The 23,985-nt window shown below is 34.6% G+C and overlaps 1 protein-coding gene across 8 annotated transcripts in view; it reads right to left on the reverse strand.

Annotated features, from left to right (window-relative positions):
• The window catches only part of VPS13B (vacuolar protein sorting 13 homolog B), a 737,914-nt gene that overhangs the window by 270,895 nt on the left and 443,034 nt on the right, over nucleotides 1–23,985 (reverse strand). For all 8 annotated transcript variants that reach the window (XM_074316465.1, XM_019757646.2, XM_019757649.2 and 5 more), the window contains exons 31-33: nucleotides 22,563–22,766; nucleotides 11,340–11,466; nucleotides 9,103–9,246 (exon numbers count right to left, since the gene is read on the reverse strand). In XM_074316465.1, coding sequence (XP_074172566.1) covers nucleotides 9,103–9,246; nucleotides 11,340–11,466; nucleotides 22,563–22,766 — 475 coding nt within the window. The remainder of the gene's footprint in view (nucleotides 1–9,102; nucleotides 9,247–11,339; nucleotides 11,467–22,562; nucleotides 22,767–23,985) is intronic.

The raw sequence follows: 23,985 nt of genomic DNA on the forward strand, positions 1-23,985 counted from the left end.
GGAAATTTGTCGAAACCATCAACTGGTCATTTATTACCTAAAGTACTTCTCTTTCAGCTATGTACTTGAAAGTTTCATCATATGTTAGTTGTCCATATAATTAAGATTAATGTTAAATGTTGTTTCTAGCAAAAATCCTTAGATTTTTCAGTTGTTTTCACTTCTACTTCCAAAGATTTGTCCATGTTTCTTCCCCTTTGTTTAAAGTGTGGATATGTTTCCTCTACTAACAAATATCCCTCTATCACATTCTTGAATAATTTTTAAAATTCATCTTTCAAATGAAACCTTGTCAAACATTTTCTGAAAAAATTAACACCGTCCATCAGATGGTGGGTTTAAACTCACATAACATTTACTGGTCTGTAATTCACAGGGCTCTTTCTAGAGTCCTGATCAATGGGATTTCCATTATTAATCCATAATTCTTATGAAATAGTAATCGTTCATAATGTCATGATAAACATTTTTAAAAAACACATACCCCTCCCTCTACTTCCCCAATAATCCAGCCACATTCATCTTTCAAATGTCTTCAATTCCCAGAAAGAACTTTAAAAAATTATAGCAATGTGGTTGTTTTAAAAGTAACCAGCTCTTTCAAAATATATTGTGACTTATTATAAGCACGTATTCTATGTAGCTAAAAAGTCCTTATGTTCACAGACTATCAGAAGTGAGTTCTGCTAATCATTTATGAAAAATAACCTTCCAGTTCACTAAAGGTCTTTTTTAAAAAATTACACATATTTAGTAATCTCTAATTGGATTTTAACAGTCTATTAGTTCTGTGACAAACTCAGTACAGTTGACCCTTGAACAATACAGGTTTGAACTGTGCAGACTTTTTTAAAAAACAAAATTATAGTTGGCATTCAATATTATTTTAAGTTTCAAGTGTATAGCATAGTAATTAGATATTGACATAATTTATGAAGTGATCCCCCTGATTAGTCCAGTACACAGCTGACACCATACATAGTTATTAAAATATTACTGACTATATTCCCTATGCTGTACTTTACATCTCCAGGACTATTTTGTAACTACCAATTTGTACTTCTTAACCCTTTCACCTTTTCACCCAGCTCCCAACCACCCTCCCCTCTGGCAACCATCAGTTTGTTGTCTTTATCTCTGAGTCCGTTCCTATTTTGCTTATTTATGTTGTTCTTTAGATTCTACTATAAGTGAGATCATGTGGTATTTGTCTTTGTCTGTCTGACTTATTTCACTCAGCATAATAACATCTAGGTCCATCCATGTGGTCGAAAATAGTTAAGATTTCATGTTTATTGCCAAGTAATACTCCATTGTATATATGTACCAGTTCATCTTTATCCAGTCGTTTATTGATGGGCCCTTAGGTTGCTTCCATATCTTGACTATTGTAAATAACGCTTCAATGAACACAGGGATGCAAATAACTTTTCAAATTAGTGTTTTGGATTTCTTTGGATAAATACCCAGGAGTGCAATTGCTGGGTCATAAGGTAGTTCTATTTTTAATTTTTTGAGGAACCTACATAATGTTTTCCATAGTGGCTGCCCTAATTTACAATCCCACCAACAGTGCATGATGGTTCCCTTTTCTCCACATCCTTACCGACACTTGTTATTTGTTGATTTATTGATGATGGCCATTCTGACACGTGTGAGTTGATAGCTCATTGTGGTTTTTACTGGTTCATTTATCTGATCATTTGTAACTGAGCATCTTTTCATAAGTCTACTTGCCATCTGTATGACCTCTTTGGAGAAATGTCTACTCAGGGCCTCTGCTCATTTTTTAATTGAACTGTTTTTTGTTTTGCTTTTTTTTGGTATTGAGTTGTGCAAATTCTTTGTAAATTTTGGATATTAATCACTTATTGGATGTATCACTGGTGAATATCTTATCCCATTGAGTAGATTTTTTCATTGTGTTGATGGTTTCCTTTGCTGTTAAAAACTTTTTAGTTTGATGAGTCCTATTTGTTTATGTTTTCGTTTCCCTTGCCCAAGGAGACAAATCAGAAAAAATATCACTGAAAGCAATGTCTATATTACTGCCTATATTTTCTTCTAGGATTTTTATGGTTTCGGGTCTTTAATCCATTTTGATTTTATTCTTGTATATGGTGTAAGAATGTGGTCTAGTTTCATTTTCTTGCACATATCTGTCTAGTTTTCCTAACACCATTTATTGCATAGACTGTCTTTACCGCATTGCATATTCTTACTTTGTCACAGACTAAATGATCTTATAGGCATGGGTTTATTTCTAGGCTCTCTATTCTGTTTCATTGATCTATGTGTATGTGTCTGTTTTTATGCCAGTATCATGCTGTTTTGATTTCTATAGCCTTGTAGCAGTTTGATATCAGGTAGCGTGGTAACTCCAACTTTGTATTTCTTTCTCAAGATTGCTATGGCTATTTATGGTCTTCTGTGGTTCCATATAAATTTTAGTATTTGTCCTAGTTCTGTGGAGAATGCCATTGGTATTTTGACAGAGATTGCATTGCATCTATAAATTGCTTTGGGTAGTATGGACCTTTTCATGATGTTAATTCTTCCTATCCATGAGCACAACATATGCTTCCATTTATTTGTATCTTCAATTTCTTTCTTCAATGTCTTATAATTTTCCATGTAGAGGTCTTTAATGTCCTTGGTTAAATTTATTTCTAGGTATTTTATTATTTTGGGGGGATGGAATTGTAAATGGGATTGTTTTCTTAATTTCTCTTTCTGATAGTTAAATACTGATGTATAAAAATGCAACTGATTTCTGAATATTAATTTTGAATCCTGCTACTTTACTGAGTTCGTTTATCAGTTCTAAAAAGTTTTTGGTGGAATCTTTCAGGTTCTCTATATATAGTATCATGTCATCTGAAAAGATTGACAATTTTTCTTCCTCCTTTCCAATTTGGATGTCTTTTATTTCTTTTCCTTGTCTGACTAGTGTGGCTAGGACTTCCAACACTATGTTGAAAAAAAGTGTGGAAAGTGGACATCTTTGTCTTGTCCCTGATCTTAAGAAAAATACTTTTCAATTTTCCTGTTGAGTATGATGTTAGCTGTGGGTTTATCATAAATGGCCTTTATTATGTTGAGATAAGTTCCATTTCCACTTTGCTGAGAGTTTTTATCATAAATGAATTCTTTGTCAAACGATTTTTCTGCATTTATTGATATGACCATGTGATTTTTATCTTTCATATTGTTTATGTGGTGGACCACATTAACTGATTTGCAAATAGTGAACAAAACTTGCATCCCAGGAATAAATCCCACCTGATCACGTATGATCTTTTAAATGTATTGCTGAATTCGTTTTGCTAATATTTTGTTGAGAATTTTCACATCTATGTTCATCTGGGATATTGGCCTATATTTTTCTGTCTTTTTTTTTTTTTTTTTTTGTAATTTGTCTAGTTGTGGAATCAGGGTAATGAGGACCTCTTAAAATTAGCTTGGGTGACTTCCCTCCTCTTGAATTTTTTGGAACAGTCTTAGAAGGATCGGTGTTAATGATTATTCGGATGTTTGGTAAAATATATCGATGAAGCCATGTAGTCCAGGACTTCTGTTTGTTTGCAGTTGTTTGATTACTGATCTGATTTCATTAGTAGTAATCAGTATGTTCAGATTTTTTTGTTTCTTATTGATTCAGTCTTGGAACATTGTATGTTTCTAGGAATTTATCAATTTCTTCCACACTGCCCAATTTGTTGGCATATACATTTTCTTAGTATTTTCTTATAATCCTTTGTATTTCTGTGGTGTCAGCTGTCACTTCTCCTCTTTCATTTCTGATTTACTTGGATCCTCTCACTTTTTTCTTGATAAGTCTAGTTAAAGGTTTGTCAACTTTGTTTATCTTTTCAAAGAAACAGCTCTTGGTTTCATTGATCATTTGTGTTGTTTTTTTTTAGACTCTATTTCATTTATTTCTGCTCTTATCTTTGTTATTGCCTTCCTTCTACTAAATTTGGGCTGTGTTTGCTGTTCTTTTTCTAGTTCTTTTATGTGTAATGTTAGATTGTTTAATTGAGATTTTTCTTATTTCTTGAGGTAGGCCTGTATTACTATGAATTTCCTTGTTAGAACTGCTTTCATGTGTCTCATAGTTTTTGAGTTGTTGTGTTTCCATTCTCATTTGTTTCAAGGTATCTTTTGATGTCTTCCTTGACATCACTGTTGACCCATTCATTGTTTAGTAGCACATTATTTAGCCTCCATGTGTTTGTGTGTTTTTCAGTGTTTTTCTTTAAATTGACTTCTAACTTCATACCTTTATGGTCACAGAAGATGCTTGATATGATTTCACTCTTCTTAAATTTATTGACTTGTTTTGTGGCCTAACATGTGGTCTGTTTTGGAAAATGTTCCTGTGCACTTGAAAAGAACGTATATTCTACTGCTTTGGGGTGAAATGCTCAAAAAATATCAATTAAATCCATCTGGTCTAATGTGTCATTTAAGACTGCTGTTTCCTTGTTGATTTTCTGTCTGAAAGATCTATCCATTGATGTCAATGGGGCATTAAAGTCCCCTACTATTACTGTATTACTGCCAATCTCTGCCTTTATGTCCATCAATATATACATTCTTTACATATTTCGGTGCTCCAATGTTGGATGAATAAACATTTACAAGGGTTATATCTTACTGGATTGATTCCTTTATCATTATGAAATGTACTTCTTTGTTTTTTTATTATAGCCTTTGTTTTAAAGTCTATTTTGCCTGATATAAGTATTGCTACTCCAGAATTTGTTTGTTTCCATTTGCATAAAATATCTTTTTCAATTCCTTTACTTTCAGTGTGTGTGTGTCTTTCAATTTGAAGTGAATCACTTGTAGAAAGAATATATATGGGCTTTGTTTCCTTATCCATTCAGGTACCCTATGTCTTTTGATTGGGACATCTAATCCATTTACATTCAAAATGATTACTGATAGATACATAGCTACTGCCATTTTATTATTCATATTGATGCTCTTTTTCACCTGCCTTCTTCTTAATGAAGTCCTTTTAACATTTCTTGTACTGCTGGTTTGGTGGTGATGAACCCCATTAGCTTTTTCTTGTCTGGGAAGTTCTTTATCTCTCCTTCAATTTGAAATGACAGTCTTGCTGGGTAGAGTAGTCTTGGTTGCAGGTCCTTGCTCTTCAACTCTTTGAATAGTCTGTGCCAATCCCTTCTGGCCTGCAAAGTTTTTGTTGAGAAGTCAGCTGACAATCTCATGGGAGCTCCCTTGTAGGTACCTAACTGCCTTGCTCTTACTGCTTTTAGGATTTCTCTTTGTCTTTAACCTTTGCCATTTTAATTATGATGTGTTTTGGTGTGGGCCTCTTTGGGTTCATCTTAATTATGACTCGCTGGGCTTCCTGGACTTGTATGTCTATGTCCTTCGCCAGGTTAAGCAAATTTTCTTCAAATCGGTTCTCAATCCTTCAAATAGGTTTTTCAAATAGCTTCTCAATCCTTTGTTTTCTCTCTTCTCCTTTGGTACACCTATGATGTGAATGTCGTTCTGCTTCATGTTGTCCCAGAGGTCCCTTAAACTATCCTCTTTTTTTAAAATTCTTTTTTCTTTCTGGTGTTCTAATTGGATGTTTTCTGCAACCTTGTCTTCTAAATCGCTGATTCAGTCTTATGCTTTATCCAATCTGCTGTAGATTCTTTCTAGTGTATTTTCATTGCAGTTATTGTATTCTTTATTTCTGACTGGTTCTGTTTTACAGTTTCTATTTCATTTTTTATGCTTACTCGTTGTTGAAGTTCTCACTCAGATCCTGGATCATTTTTATAATCAATGTTTTGGACTGTGTATATGGCAGATTGTTTGCCTCTATTTTGTTTAGGTCCTTTTCTGGAGTTTTCTCCTGTTCTTTCATTTGGGATATATTTATCTCCTCATTTTGGCTGCCTTCCTGTGTATGCTTCTATGTATTAGGTAGACTGACTATGTCTCCCAGTATTGGCAAAATGGTCTTATGTAGTAAGAATGGCCTAGTCCTGTGGGGCCCAGTGGTGCAGTCTCTCTGACCATCTGAGCCGGGTGCTCCAAGAATGTCTCTTGTGTGGGTTGTGTGTGCCCTCCTTCTATAGCTGAACTTTGACTGTTTTTGACCTGTCAGTAAGTGGAGCTGACACTCATGCTGACTGGCTGTGAGGACAGGCCATGACTACAGTATAAGAACTGTGCGAGGGCTGTTCCCATGAACTGGAATTTGCCCAAGTGAGTTCTGGTACCTGTGGAGACCACCCTTTGAATATGCCACTTGTGAGGTAATCGAGTGGTGCTCTGGTGTAATCTGAAGCTGTCCAATAGGTGTTTATTCTGTGGCCTCTTGAGAGCAGCTCCGGTGTAGGCCAACGTCAGCTGCTGCCTGTGACCATGCCCGGCATTACCTGGTAAGAGCTACAGTGATTCTCAGTTGATAGCTGCCTGTGTTGGAACTGGTAGAGCATGGGAGCAACCTACATTGGGAATCCAGGTGAGCTACCACTATTATTGAGCCTGGGGCAGCTCAGCAAAAGGGATAGGGCACCCTGAGATCTGCCCCTCACCTGCTGGGAGCCCATAAAGCTCAGCTGTCATAAGAGCCTCCAGAGGTACGTGAGTTGGAAGGGGCAGGGTCTCAGGGAGCCAGGAGGCTAGAGCTAGCAGAGTTAACCAGGTTAATACAGTTTCAGATTTGGCCTTGTGGGGGGATGACTCAACACAGGGACAATGACAGTTGTCCCTCCAGCCCTCATCTTGAAGCCACACAACTCAAGTCTCTCCTTGTATATCTCCGGCCCCTCCCGAGCTGCCGTCCCTCCACCAGAGCACATAGTGAGTGCCTGGGAGTGAGAGAGTATATGTGCGGGCCCTTTAAGAGGAAGTCTGGGTTCCCAGCAGCCATCTGTCTCATCCTGATGAATGGAATCCCTAATGATTTTCACAACCAGATGTTGTGGGGCTCCTCTTCTCAGCACTGATGCTCTGGGCTAGGGAGCCTGGTGTGGGACTGGGACTCCCAGCTTTTCAGGTGAGACCTCTACAGCTGAATTATCCCTCCTGATTCTCAATTGCCCCACGTGGGTGTGGGACAGCCCCTTTTCCATCTCTGCCCCTCCTACCTGTCTCAATGTGGCTTCTTCTTTATATACTTAAAAGGACTTCTGTTCAGCTAGTTTTCACGTGGTGCTCCAGGTTGTTCTATGATTTGGTTGTAACTTTAATGTGGTCATGGAAGGAGGTATGCACAGCATTTACCTACACCACCATCTTGAGTGGAACCTCTGAAAGTCTTTTTTTATTACTGACATTTTCACAGACACACCCCAGTGAGGCTGTGGGGGACAGGGCCAAATTGTCCTTCTTCATTAGTCTGTACAATTTTTTTATAGTGTGGTAAAATATGCATAAAATAAAATGTACAGTCTTAATTACTTTTCAGTGTATTGTATTTAAATATCTCCAAGAAGGAACAAAGGGCCACAGACACATTTTTTAAAAAGCAAACACAATGCTTAGCTCATTTATGAAACTATGAGGGATGAGTCAACATCCAGGTAAGGGTCATTAGTAATCTAACTCTAAGTGTCCCTTCATTTATTGAAATCAGATCCTACTAATAGATATTAGAAGATAGGTAAATAGTTAAGAATTGACTTGCCAAGTTGTATAAATTCCTAAAACACATCAAAAATCTGAGATGTCACTGATGTTAGAGATTCATAAAAATGTTAGAGGCACAAATAATATAGGAATGTAAAATGCTGTTTCCAACCTAACTTGCTTCAAGGACTTCATCAAAAATCCCATGGGGAGATATTTTTTGCTCTGCTTATTTTCAAGTCATATAATTATATTTTTATGGATTGTCTAATCTATATTGTAAAAAAGTCAATATTTTGAAGAATACATATATATATATATATATATATGGCTTCATAGTCCTTTTTAAAAAGATACTGAGCAAACAGAAATTATGGGTGGTAAAAGATACAGTTAGAGAATCTTCATTTACAGAAGTTAAAGGCTTTATCATTTTTAAACGTTTTTTTAAAATAAAGAAGACTGAGAGACTAATGTAACTCTCCAGGTCCAGCACGCTTATAGTATATGAACTATGTCAGAATGGAAAGAACACAGAATTGAAAGACCTAAATTCCAATCTCACATTCACAATTTTCAGCCAAGTGTGTGATTTCAGGCAGGTCACTCACTGTCTCTGAGCTCCAAGATCCCAATCTGTAAAATGGTGATAATGCCCATCTCTACCTCACATGGCAGCTATGATAACATGCTTGAAGATAGTACTTAACTTACATTAAAATACCTGGCACATTGCCCAGCATCAAGTGGCTCTCAGTAAATATCTCTTCCTTCCCTTCTTTTTTAATAAACAGAACTTAGAGCATTTTGCATAACTCATGACAAAAATAAAGCAACGTCCTTTTCACAGATAAATGGTTTCTTAACTTGAGTTTTACTGTAACTACAGATATGATCATAGAACTATGGAAAAAAAGGCAAAGAAAACATATCTTGAGAAGCATCTAACAAGCAGCTTTCTTTGTTTCATGCTGACATGCTTTGTGGTTACAATGCAGGCATCCAATGAACACCAGATCAGAATTAAAATTCTAGGCAGGCTTTCAACTTTTATGATTGTATCCATTCTTCACTGAGCATGGCAAACGCACGTTTTAGAAGTTACTTACTAAAGATATTCCCATAGTACTCTTAAGAGTTCATTTCCAAAAAGAGGCCCTATCCCTTTAATATATCTGAGTAAGTAAAAGCTATCCCAGGTTTCTTGCATTGTACTTTAAAAATTGCAGCAGGGTAATAAAATCATGTTTTTTACAGAGGCTTTTCTAAGGCTAGGCCACAGCAGAACTGCAAAGGTGCATGATGAATTATAGGAAAAAAGACCAAACAAATTTCAAAACTAAAGAATACCAATCCAAAATGATTTATGACCACATTTTCAATAAAATTAAATATAGAATAATTAGCAGAAAGCATTTAATTTAATTTAGTTTTCCTATTATAAATGTAAAGTTGGCATAACTGCAGCAAGCCTAATCAAAATCAGGTAATAGTTACCTCTGTGGCCTTGCTTGATGGTTCCAGTCCAGTCATATTTGCTACTATTAACTGATGTAAGAGTTGAACTTGAGCCACACTTAGGAAGAAGTCCAGGTTTGTGGTTATATTCACTTCCAAGGAATGGCCACACACTAAAATCTCCTGAAAGAAAAAAAAAAGGTTGAATATAGATAAAGAAACATGATAGCCATTCGATGATAATTTATCATTCTTACTTATTTGACCCTATGTTGATGAATTTTCCTGGGACTCAAGTTCATTTGTTAATGAGAATAGCAGAAATGGTGAGCACAGCCACTCGACACAGTATAATGGATTAATTTAATAAACATTTATGAGGGCCTGCTGTGAGCCAGGCTATGTGCTAGTTATAGGGCAACAAACTAACAATAAGAATTTTTCACCATTTCGTATACATCTGGCTTTTTCATATCCCAAACTATGATCATTATTTTAATATATAATCAATGATGTAATTCCTCAGCCCAGTCTTGTTCATTCATTCAAACCTACAAATATTTACTGAGCATCTCCTAATTACCATGCACTACCCTAGAGTGCTTGGAATGTAACAAAGAACATTGGCCTTGAAGGACAACCTGCTCTTGAGAAGGTTACGATCTGGTTGGGCCGACAGATGTAAACAGGCAATTGTAGGTCGGCAATTACAATCACAAGTGGTATGGCCTGAGTATTCTCCAAAGGATACACTCCGAATGATTTATAACAAAACAGAGGGCTGAAGCCAAAAATAGCTAGACTAATTAATTTCACTTCTTCAAACTGCTAAAATCTTGGCAGCATTGGTAGATAGATGTCCACTACTTAACTGGTGCTGTTCTGCATAACTGAGTCACTTGAACATTCATCACTGGAAAACCATTCAGTGAAGGAAAACAGAAATGAAAAACAATCCAGAAGCCTCACTTAATAAGCAGAAGTCCTGATTCTTGTCATGAAGTGCATGTGGACAATGTTCAAATGCTTGGAAAAGTCCAAAACAACCTTCTCCTTATTAGTGTCATCCAAGGGAATGGATTAAAGGAGACTGATGACTGGTCCAAATACAAACTACACAGCTTAGAGCAGGTTTTAATAAAACCATAAAGAACAGTAGGTAGGAAATGATTATCTACCACACCCCCCTTTTTATTGGTTAAATAACCATTTCCCCCACAAGATTTCTGTGTTTATGCATTATAGTTAGAATTCTCATTTAATTCCTCAAGTAAATGATGAAAATAAATATATTCATGTATTTTAAACCAATTGTGTTACTAAGTAACTGTAAGATATTAGCAGACTTACTCGTTATATACCTTTTGTGGATATAAGATACCATGCCTAACCTAACTTTCCCTGTAGGGCTATTAAAACATCAGATAAGAACATATAAAAAAATACTGTTTTTTGTTTTTTTATTTAAATAAGAAATGTAAAGTTTTATAAGCTTGGATTATTATATTTAACTTGTACTTAATTAGTTTGAACTTTTCATAACAACTGTCTGTAACTTTGATTCAAAAGTTTATTAAGTTTTTAGTATAACAAATTTCTATGAAGAATTTTTTTAAATTATGATGAATCACATTTTTATTACATTTCTACTCTAGGCAGGGAGGCACTGATATCGTAGTGATCAGACTTGAAACCAGATCTACCACTAACTGGCTAATAACATGGATCAAATTCCTTAATTTCTTTTGATCTCAGTTTCCTCATCTATAAACTATGGAGACTAATAATATCTATCTCATTAGGAAGCTGTGAAGACTAAATGAGCTGTTCCAGGTAGAACTCTTCTGTAAGGTAACCCATGTGAGAACTCTAAGTTATTTGTCAGGATTACGGTTGCTTTCATTACAAAGAGGTTGTAGAGGTTGTGTATGGTCTGGAACCAGACCAGATGGGTTCATACCATGCTCGGCTACTTATTATTATGAAAATGTGGACAGGTTATTGGGGTTAGCCTTTCTATGCTTCAGTTTCCTCATGTGTAAAATGAGCAGAGAAGGAGAAACTAATAGAATTATTATGAGGATTAAATGAGTTATAACATAAAAAACAATAGCTGAACAGTACTAGAACATGCTCAATAATTATTAGTCACAACAGTAACTTATTAACAATAAGCTAATTTGATAGTCTATGCACTGGAACCATGAAAATCCTAACATACAAAGAGGAGCTGCTCCATTATTTAGACGAAAATGAAACCTAAATTAAGTTCTAACCTCAGTATGTATATTTTCTGGAGAAATTATTTTGGTGAAAATGATGGCAGGTGCTCCAGTTATTCGGACAGAAAAATCTGTTAAAATGGGAGTCAAAATTGCTCTTCTTTCTTGATGCCGCCGTATGCTAAAAAAATAAAGTACAAAACTATTAGCCATTTCATTTATTTGAAGAACATTTTTCATTAAATTTGTACAAGTCTTTGTACTATAAACATGTATGACAAAATCACATTATTTTGAGAGTGCCTATTGGCATATTTTATAGTCATAGTTCTGTAACTTCAGTACTTAACTTCAGAGTTATAAAAGACACCAAATTTAAAAAAATCACTGAGAAATTCAGATGTAATTAATTACTTTCATATTAGTCACATCCTAGCACCTTTCAACAAATTGTTTTGAATTCCTTTTGTTCTTGCAAATAGCTTAGTATCTCTTTTGTTACCAACAATAATCTCACTACTTTGTGATAACTTTTGATTTCCTATTTTTAATATCTCTGACTTTCTAATTTACAACTACCATCTTTTCAAATTCATTAGGTTCACAAGCATATACTTTTAATCTTTGACCTTTCTTTTTTTAAGCTCTAAGAACCATCATCTGAGCGCACAGATTATTACTCCCTAAATAGTTCGTGAAATGGCTTTTGTGACTTTGATACTGCATGCTTCTTCACAACAACCCAGTAGGTAAAGCAAGGATCATCATTAGCCTCAAATTACTAATAAGGAAAGGAGGTTCAGGGACTAGGGTAAGCCACCCATTGGGAACAGAATTTCCACAATTGGTCCTGGAGGGCAAGTTGATACCAGAGTAGTATTTGGCCTCTATTTTAATTTTTCTTTATACATTCTCACTTTGATTAGTTATTTAGCATGGTATTTCTACACTACATTCAAAATTGCTAATAATTTCAAAGGAAGTATTGCATATATGGTGAAAGATGAAACTGGAAAACAATATTGAGAAACCAAAGCTTGTGCTAATACAGATCCTCAGGTCTACGAATCATACTCTCAGTTTTCATTTTATGAAATGATACAATTGTATGTTTAACTAGCAAGCCATACCTCAAAAGTTCCTTGGAAGCACTAATTTAATATTCCTTATAAATATGTCCCTATTATTCATTTATAGTATAAAATGATCAAGTTGAGATCAGAGATTGGCCTAAATTGTCTTGCGAAAAAGCCCAGATAAAACTCAAGTCTTCCTACATGCTTTTGCAGCAGAGTAGTCTAGAGAGTACTAGTATCTTTTGTTGAACTTTGCAGTGAGCAGAGCTTTATATGGTGCTTGCCAAAAAAGCAAATTGGATCATCTGGTTCTGTGACACACAGGTATTGGATTTCAAGAAAGTCAATTTTAAAGAATTAAGAGATCTGGTGAATAGAGGGTAACAGGAAAAAGTATTAAATCTGTGCATACAGAGAAAAGTTTGAGATCCTGAGCGACACCATAATTATAACCTAATAGCTCAAATTCCATAAAATGACCAATGTGAGAAACAATGTGATATACTATCATAGGGGAGTGCTAAAATATACCTTTTATTAAAAATACCTTAAACTGGGAAATATGAAAGGGAACCAAATAAGAGCAAACATTAACTAAAGCACTGATGGAAAAAAAGCTTTTCCATATCATAAGTTTTTCCCCATTATGAGATGAATTAAATCAGTTATATAACATAAGAAAGACCTATGACTTTAGAGGTAAAAAGAAAAATTTAAAAAGTCAACAGTCCTATAAAACCATAACTTCTCTGGTATATAGTGTAAACTTTTGTGTTTTTCTCTGGTTAGTATTTGAGGTGATGATATACATTTTAAAAATCAGTCTTTTTAGATTCAACTATTTTGAAGGATGAACTCTAAAGAAAATAGTAACATTGAAAAAATAACCTCAACAAGAATTAATTTCTGCCAACATTTTACTAGATAATAATCTAGGGTTTAAAATAACAAAAGACAGAAACAAAACTCAAAGTATTAACTCACATTGTTAAGGACTTCAGGGTCTTAACCACCTCAATAAATCAAGGGAATAAAGACCACAGGATAATTCTTACATCCCTGATGGCAAGGATTTTAATATCATCTACTTATCTATATCTGGGGCTCTTAAAGGGCCAGAAAAATATCTGCCCATCAGACACAGGGAAGAACCAGGAAGTTTACCTCTCTAGGCAAGAGAGCTTATAGAAAAAAATAGAGATCTCCCTGGAAAATGAAAAATAATGGGAAATCCTTCATTTATGTTTTCTAGCTGTAATTTATACTACCTATGTTGGTTCAAAAATACCCATTCTGAATTATTTACATGAAACTAGCATCAGATCTTTGATAACCTTGGGGCATCTATCAGAAAGAAATGCAAAACCTCTGGAAAACATTCCCTCAAACTGACAAAAAGGATTCTTAGAAACAAAGACCACTGAAGATAAGCTCTAATAAATCAGAGATCATTTTATATACTCCATAAAAAATTATTCTTTATTACCAAGAAAATTCAACCCTATTGTCAAATTCATCATTGAGAACTTTTGATAATGAACAATAAAATAAGTTTACAACTGTTAAAGACATATAGGATGGAACAAAAAGCATCAAGAAAAAAACCCAAAGTACTATCAAAAAAGGCAAAACAGATTTGAAAAACAACTAAATAGGATTTCCAGAAATAAAAAATATAGCTACTAAAATTAAATACATAATAGATGGATAAAAAACATTTTATATTTGCTTAAGAAATACAGTAAACCAGAAAAATTAGTAAACCAGAATTTAAGATTTGAAAAAATTACAGGAATGTTCTAAAGTAAATTTTAAAATACAAAGTCTAAAATAGAAGTTAAGAGACATAGAAGGGCAATTCTGACATATAGGTAAAATTGGAAATCCAAAATAAAAGAACAGAAAGAAAGGAAAAGGGACAATAGTAAAGAGAGAATGGCTGAGAATTCTCCAGAATGGATGAAATATAGGAATACACAGATTTAGGAAGCACAATGAGCCCTGGTTCACATGAATACAATAAAATCCACCACTAGATACAACTTGCTAAAACAGTAACCACCTATGATAGACAAAAGAGATTAAAATCAGCTAGAGAAAACAAATTATCTATTGCATGTTATGGCATATGGGGTTATGGCATATGGGGTTAGGAAGGTTGTGGAAGAAATATTTCTCTGATATACTCTAACAATAATTTAATATATCTCTACACTGTCCACAGAAACAAAGAAATGGTACAGTGATTTGCACCTATATCATGTAATATAGAGGATTAAGCCCACAGAAACTTATAAAACTCTATCTGAGGATAAAAAAAAATCAACAATCATGAAATGCTAATTGAATAACAGGAAAGTAATCATATGTGTTGACAATAGCTATTCTGTTAAGCTCTGGGAGTAGTAGATTGTAAATAAGGAAAAGTACAGTTCTCTGAAATTGTTACTAAGCAAGAAGACATAATTATATGCCACACACACTCATGCAAATACATGTTTAGGAAGGCTGTGGTCATTTTTCTTGGGCTCAGCATATTTATGCTAAGGTTCTTCTGCCCACCTTCCATACATACATTGTGGTATGACTTTGTGGGAAATATTAAAGCAGTTTAAGAACCATACTTCAAAAATCACATAATATAAAAGACTGGGAAAAATGGTACTAAGGTTTCCAAAATATTCCTCTAAAATAATAGAATTAAAAAAGGCTAGTTGGTCTGTGGTCACACAGAACAGTTATTATGCAACATGAAGACTTTCTTGGTATGGAATTACAGCTGAGCTTCAGCAAGAAGATACTTGAGGAGAAGATACTTGGGACTTGTTGAGGAAATTAAGTGAGATAATCCCTTATAATGAATATACCTAAATATGAAAAACACTAATATTCACAAACATTTATTATAAACAATCTGCTACTTGGAAAACAGTTATAATTTGCTTAACTATACTCATTTGTAGAAATTCCTCCTATTTTTAGATAAAGATAATTTGTAGTCTCTAACAACTTTAAAAAGCAAATACTTACTTCAGAGTTTATACCCATTGTGTTTTTTATCCCCCAAGAACTATCCAGTGTCTTTCTAATGCAATTAAAATAAAATCCAAACTTTCTCTGACCTACTACACCATTCATAATTTTGTCCTTTCATACCCAAAACTTCATTTGTTATTTCTCTCCTCCCAGCCAGGTGTGATCCTTAAATGTGCCAAACTCATTCCTATTCAAGGGTCTCAGAACACTCCTGGCAGAAACACTCCAGGCGTATTTCCATGGAGAGCTCATTCTTGGCCTTCAGGTATTAGAATAAGGCTTCCCTGAGCCCTAATCTATTTCCCAGTCGCCCTTATCACATTGTACTGTCATATTATTTTCATAGCATTTATTACTCTGAAATTTTGAGAACATGGACTGAAAGTCCACTATCATGTCAGGCCCTCAGCTACGTGCTGGTAATACAATGACAAAGATGGAAGCATGGAGCTCAGTTTAGCAGAAAAAATAACTACACAAAATAATCATAAGGTAGGACTAGTACTTATGATTATTTTGTGTAGTTATTTTTATACCATCAACACACAATTTCTAATGTCATTTTCTCTGAGAAACTTTTAGCAATCCCTTGGTTTCTCCCTCCTCCATGAAGTTTACTTTGAAGTTTTTTCCTCTTGGGAAAAGAGTTGTCGAGTAGAATCAGATACAGGAGTCCCAGACCACAGATATAAACAACTGGAAACTATAACCAAAGCTATTATTCATTGAACATCTCAGTAAAATTGAATTAAGTGGATATTTCAATAGACATGCTCATAAGACTTTCTTTAGAGTCTATAATAAATGTAGCACTTGTGATCTCCATCATAAATATATTAACCATAGTTTTGGATTTATTATTTTGTTTGTTTAGGGGAGGGATATTTTTTGTTTGGTTTTTTTTTTGTAAAGAATTTTAACATTATTTAATTCTGCCAAACTAAATTAGTACTATCATTTTATTTAAATGTACCCTAAAAAGCACCCTCATTTTAGGTTGTAGTTCCCATAGCATTGATCACAGATGTTTTATATATCTTTACAAATTAACTTCTTGAGTAAGTGTAGAACCTTGAGATAAAAGATTAGGTCCCCTACTGAATGTTTCCACACCTCTCTGTACTTTTCCCTTCATACCCAGTTCCCAGGTACCTTAAGAGAAGGAGAAATCATATACTCTCATGTAAAGCCACAATAAAGTTTAAGGGAATTACTATAAAATCATACAATTCTAGTAGCCTTCTCTACCTGTGCAAAGTTATCACACTATTATAGACTTAGTGTGGTGATCACATCATAACATATACAAATGTTGAATCATTATGTGTATACTTGGAACTAACATAATATTGTATACCAACTACAATAAGAAAATAAAAGAAAATAAAAATAAAAATAGCACATTGGAAACCAAATAAATAAATAAAATAAAATAATAAAAAGATTATCTCTTTTTAAAAAATCATACAGTTCAAGTAGGTTTTGGTCACTCCAGGCATTAACCTACGAGCTATGTGAATTAGACTAACTTCTATAATTCTGCTTAGGCATTAGGTTGACATCCTCACAAATTAATAAGACAAAAGTCTTATTAATGGTATGGAAGTAGATCTTCTGCTGGTTTTGATGGTTTTCAGGTTGAACAATAAGAACAAAGAAAATGCTTCATTCTACTTTGCTATTAACGATTTCAGGTAAATTCTGGGAAAAGCTCATGTTTGATTAATCACAAATCAAAATATGCAAGGGCTCCTGTGAATATTTGGGTAATACTACACTTCAAACAAAATACAAATCAAAGATCAAAACACAGATGGAATAGTCACAATCTCTCAGGATTAAGGTCAATAATATATGCTTCAGGCACTTTAGTATCAACCCAAAAGCAATGTTACCAGTCCTGTAAAGCACAGGACTGTGCCAAATTCAAATTTAGCTTGCTAAGCAAACACCAATGATTTAACAAATCTTATGTGGGGGGAAAAGGCCTGCAGAATACAATATACAATTTGGTACATGTGCATCAAAATATTTAAACAAATGAATAGCTGCAAATACTTCTCTGACAATGAAGTTTGAAACATAAATTACTCAAGGAAATCAAACACAGGTAGTGATAGGGCCAAATAAAAGTACTGCGATAAAAACTAAATGATTTATTATTCATGTATAATTTTAAAATCTATTCAAATTATATATTTCAATACTATAAACAAGAAAATTATATTAATATTAACTTGGAGAATTAAGTCTTACTAGTATTTTCAGGAAATTAAAAAATAAACTTTCTACCCCCCACCCCATATCACTATGTAAAAAAAACCCAAAAAACAGCAAAAGTGATTTGAATGTGTAACCTGCATATGGCAGACATCAGTACAGGTTATTTTAGTTCTCAGCACTTCATTTCCTCAGATTATAAAATAAGCCCAGATGTAGTAAAAGTGGTTGCTAAGAGGAAAAGAAAAAAAGTGATTAACTAACAATGAATTTTAGTATAAATGTAAGGGGTCAGAGCATTGAGCAGAAGAAAAGTAGTTGACAAAGAGGAAGCAAACCAGGGTTTTACACTTAACTCTATTTTTAAGTGCCATTGGACAAGCCAAGAAACCTCCTCACTTAGCTTCTTGTACTGGCTTTGTTCTGTAACAACTTGCTAATAAGAATGGTTCAGAGTTTAGAGAGGAATTTGTATGAGATTTGGAAGGTGTAAAGGAAATAGTAGCCAATATACTCTGAAAGTCATACTGTTTTAAATGCAGTGAAATTCCGATGCAGAGGTGCTGACAGATTCCAGCTCGTCCTCACTCTTCCAAGCTTTATGATGAGCTCTTCTTGTTGACCATTGGCTGTGCTGACCAACAGCCACTGTAGGCTCACCCATGACACAGTCACCCCCATGGATTGCTCTACCAGCCTGGAGTCCCCTCCAGCTGCTGGACATGCCTGGCTTCCAAGATTCCCTGGGGAGCCACAAATTTTTTACCTAGGTCACGTTATCAAGTGACATTTCTCTCATCCACCATCTCCCTCTCTTAGACCTTTCCTTCCCAGCTTCTTCCGTAATTGGATAAGGTCTTATTCCTAGAAGAAATTTTTATGCTGTAACACTTATGGTTCTGCTGAGCTGACTGAACCTTGATGTAACCCCCCAGCTGAAAAATTAAGACTTTGGAAGCAGAGATCTACACATTTTAGAATTTGATGATTCTTTATGCTTAACTTCCCTGCTCCCTAACATACACACATAGATGCATTATGATTAAAGACAAAATCTTACTAATATACTCAGGAGGCATAAATTAAAACAATTAAAGGTTGACATTTAACACTGGTCAGGGGAGGGAACAAATTATTCTTCACTGGGTATCTCTTTTACCTGTAATACTTAATGAAAAACAAAAGTATAATTATACCAAGGATCTGTTTTTCTGTCAAGATTAATCAGAACTAAGCTATATCAGATGTAACATTTCTTGTCTCATTTAAAGACATTTATCAGAATTACTTCATCAGAAATACTAATTCAAAGTCACTTGATTTGTTAGCTCTACTTAATCATTAATCATTTAGTGTTTCATTAATTTACTCAAATCTTTATTAAGCATCTATTATGTGCCAAGCATGATATTATGTGGTAGGTATTCAGAAGTGAATAAAACATGTCACATTTTCATACTCTTAGCCTTTTGATCTACCACTTTCTTAGTTCAAAATGCTCTCTCCCCTCGCCTGCCACTCATCCTCTGTGGAAACAAACTCAGAAGCCCTGTACTCTGTGAAACCTTCCCTGACAACCCACCCATAGAGTTAATCATTCAGTTCTTTCTTTAAATTTTCTTTTTGTACCTATGCCAATTTTAGGTTAATTTGTTTTGTTTATGTGTCTTTCACATTTATTAGCCTGAGATGTCCCAAGTACATGGACTGTGTCTATCCTGATTTTAATGTGGCTCTTCTATAATCCTAAGTATCCTATAATTATGTCTATCATAGCACTATCCACACTGAACTCTAATAGTTAATTAACTAGCTTGTCTTTTTGAATAGATACTGAGCTCTGTAAGAGATAGACACATATTAGAAGTTATTTCATCTTGTTTCTCTAGGGTAAAAGACATTCTACAGCATATACTGAATGTTGAAATGTCTGTTAATTTTTGAAAAGGGTGCCAAGAACATTCAATGGGGAAACAATAGTCTATTCAACAACTGGTACTTGGACAACTGGATATCCAGATGCAAAAGAATAAGGTTGGATAGATAAAACACAACAAGAACAAAACCTTACTACAAGAGCTAAACCAATAAAATTCTCAGAATAAAACATGGGAATAAAATCATCAATGGATTCTTAGGTATTACACTAAAAGCACGAACAACAACAGGGAAAAAAAAGATCAATTAGAATTCATCAAATTAAAAAAAAATGAGCAAAGGACTTGAATAACCATTTTTCTGAAGAAGATATAATAATGGCCAACAACCACATGAAGAGTTGCTCAACATCATTAATCGTTATGGAAATGCAAATCAAAACCATACCCAGTAGCATGGCTATAGTCAAAAAAAGAAAAAATAAGTGTTGTTGAGAATATGGAGAAATTGGAACCCTTGTGCACTACAGGTGGGAATGCAAAATGTTTCAGCTGCTGTGAAACAGTTTGGTAGCTCCTCAAAAAGTTAAACATAAAATCATCATATGACCGTGTAATGTTACTGTTAGGTATATATCCCAAATACCTGAAAAAAAATACTCAAACAGGAACTTGTACACAAATGTCCATAGCAACATTATTCACAAGAACCAAACGATGAAAAGAGCCCAAATTCCAATGGATGAATGGATAAACAAACTATGGTATTTATATACAGTAAAATATTATCCGGAAATAAAAACGAATGAACTACTAACACATGCTACAATGTGGATAAACCTCCAAAACACTGTTAAGTGAATGAGCCAGACACAAACCATGATACGAGTATGAATCTCTTTATATGCAACATCTAGAATAGATAAATCTAGAGACAGAAAGCAGATTGGTGGTTGCCAGGGACAATGAGGAGAGAGAGGGGTGCAGAAAAACTACTTAATGGGGAAGGGGTTTTAGTTAGGGATGAAGAAAATGTTTTGGAACTAGACAGAGGTTATAGACCGAGGTGGTGGTTACACAGTATCGTGAATGTACAAAATGCCACTGAATTGTTCACTTTCAATGGTTGATTTTACATTATGTGACTTTCAAACTCAATCAATTATTAAAACATACACACACACAAATTGTTTATTAAATGAATTAAGGAGTGAATAGGAGAGATATAGCTGAGTTAAGGACAGATGGTCATAAAGTTTCCTGATTAAGATAAGGCTCATCTTTGTCCATGATAGAATTTGTTAAGTTTTGTAAGCTGGTACTATCTACACCTGAATGACTGAAGTGGAGGAATGAGGGGACTTGATCCTGGCTGATATCCTGTGATGTTTGGATATCAGGAACGGAGTCTCAGATATGTACTGTGTACTCAGATCCTACATTCAGGACCAAAACACTCATTACCCCCACCTTCAGGGATTGCTGCTTGTACCTTCAAGAGAGAGAGTTTTCATTCAAATTTACACTCCTTCCCAGGGGCACATTCAATCACTTGTCAATGAAGGGCGATAATTATACCTTTTATGTCATCAAAGCACTTAGTGCTAGGGATAAATCAATGGACAGGATGGTGTTCCAAAACTGCTTTGAAGAGTGGACTAGGTGCTGGCATTGGTGCACAGCTTCGCAAGGGAAGTATTTCAAAGGTGACCATAGTGATATTTAGCAATGAGGAATGTAGCACTTCTTCTAGGATGGGTTTGCTAACTTAATTGTCAGACCTCATATACAGCTATTAGAATTAAATTAAATACACTAAGTGATATGATAAGAACATACAGAAAGGGAACCTAACCTTCTATCATGGGAGCTCAGGGAAGACTTCTGGGAAACTGTGATGTCTACTGAGACTTGATGAGGCAAATGGAAAGGGTGGGCTAAGAGAGTTCCAGGCAAAGAGAAGGTCACATACAAAAGCCTGGTAGCAACTGACAATCCTATTTTCAGGAAGCTCATTATGAATAGAGCACAGTGAAGTTAGAAAAGAATGTGAGGACCTGAAAAAGAAGAACCTTATAAGGAATACAGACTACCACTTAGTATTTGGTCTTAGGAAAGTTTTTTATCTTGTCTAGGGCTTAGCTACTTTGTGGGTTTAGGAAAACAGTCCTCATCTCTACCATTATTGTGAAATTATGTAAAGTGATAAGCATTATATAATCTATTATTAATGTTATTACTATTAATGCCAATACATGGATAAATATAGTTTTTGTGGTAAAGAGGCAGAACCAAAAAGCAATCGGCATTGCAAAAGGCATATAATAGTCTGCATACAATGTTTTAAAGAAAACTAATATGCTATGTTATAAGCAACAGATTTTACTGAATCTTATAAATTAAAAAAAAAGAAAAATAATTAACATTTTCTTAAAATCATAAAAATTGTTTACAATATACAAAGTATATCTTTTTACAATATAAAAGTATCTTGAATGCCCAGCACCTTTGTTCCAGCAAGCAGCTCTACCTTTCTGATGAGAACTATGAATAGCCCAGGTAAGATGGCAGTGGCTCCCTACAAATCTTATAGCTCACATTCAGGGCTAATTCCTTTTAAAATGTCTTCTGTGAACATAGCTGCTTTTAGTTAAAGTGGACCGAAAAAAACCAATGCAGAACCACTGATACTTTTATCATATTATTATTATATGCAGAAAGGAGAGACTTAAAAAAATAAATCTGACCTTGAATACAATGGATTTCAAGGGAAAATGTGAATGTATCCTTAGTCTGAAGTGGAGGAACCTTGCATCAAATAGCAAGCTTTAAAAATAAAATTCTGACACAATCTTAAATTTGTAAAATTACAGTGTTAACAGTAGTAAGACTAGCAGGTTTCCAGGCAAAATCATCAGCTACAATTACAAAATATACTTTATGTTTGTCATGAAAGGCAGAAGCAATACCAGAACACTTAGGTTGGGCATGCTAAAGATTATATCAGCAACTGTTCTTATGGCAATAAAATATTAGAAAGTGGAGAAAATTTCTCAATCATTTCCTACCTGCTGGCCATATTCCACTCCAGGGCTGGATTCTGAGAATTTCTTTCACTCTCTGTTAGCACGCCGCCTGTGCCACTTTCTTTCTCTGGTTTTAGTTGATCCCATTGTGCAGTACCAATATTGATAGACTGAAGGTCTATTTGGTATTGTCTGTCTTCAATTTCTGATCCAGGGTCTCGAAGAATTCCTAAGTTCAAGGCTCTCCTGTACAGGCAATGGGAAAAAAGTAAACAGATAAATATTCTATGTTTACTTTGTTCACTAACATAGTACCAGTATCATTTTTGTTCTTTAAATCACCAATGAATACACTGGGTTAATCAAATCTATGAGGCAGGTATTAGAAAGTTACCACATATTATGACTTGAAAATGTATCTAAAATTTATCTCTCACAATAATCTACCTTATAATGACTTCTTGTGTTATTCCCAGCACCGTACTATTTTTCCAAGTACTTTCACATACATGATTTCAATCTCTATTATCTCTATTTTTACTAAAGAGAAAATAATTCAGAGGTTGAAAGATTTAGCCAAAGTTACCTAGCTAGTATGCTTCGTTTTGTATCCTAGACAAAACTACAACCTAAAGCCAGATTTTCTGACTCAAAACCAAGTCTTCTTTCCAGTGAATATAACCTACCTTCCTCAGCCCTTTGATGTCTTGTTAGGAAAAGTGGCGAAGCCTTGTTAACCTATTTCATTCCCCTACTCTTTGCCTTTTGAGTCTTGATATTCACATAGACTTAATTGTTGAGAAGACTGCACTGTTCACTGATGTAGAAACACAGTGACGACTGGCCCATGCAGAGCTGGGACTTTGATCTTACTGGACCCAATGCTAAGCAAAGAAATAAAACTATCAGGAGGTTAAAGTGAAATTAGAGGAAGTAAATGGTAAAATTTTTCCTGAAGGTTTTAGAATGAAAATAGTAAGCCAGTACAGTAGGGTGGTAAGAACGGGCAACAGGGTTCAGGGTTCTTGGTCCACATAAATCTAAGTTTTTGTGAGTTTGGGAACTACTTAATTTTGTTGGTTCACAAATGCTTCCAAGTGAGTTATCAAAAGGAAAATAATATTTGGCCACTATGAAAGTTTCAATAAACAAAAAAATGAAATAACATAGAGGATAAAATTAGTTTTACTAGTATAGATACTGAAAAAACCTACAATTGCAGGTATTAGAAAAAATACAATTAAATAAATTATATCAATTGAACACTAATGTAAGTAATTGGGGGCTTTGGGGGTTGTGGGGAAGAAGCAATGAATCCTAGCATGAGAATTACAGAAAGAGGGTAAGAATCTGCTTCAGACTATGCCTTGGCTAAGTAAGCAGTGTGGGTGAGACTGTGCCCAGAGGTTGGTCAAATATTGATGGAAAGTGGATGATTATTGAGACTCAAATTGGCAGATGCCTG

This window comes from Rhinolophus sinicus, linkage group LG12 (assembly GCF_036562045.2).
Source record: "Rhinolophus sinicus isolate RSC01 linkage group LG12, ASM3656204v1, whole genome shotgun sequence".
NCBI lineage: Eukaryota > Metazoa > Chordata > Mammalia > Chiroptera > Rhinolophidae > Rhinolophus > Rhinolophus sinicus.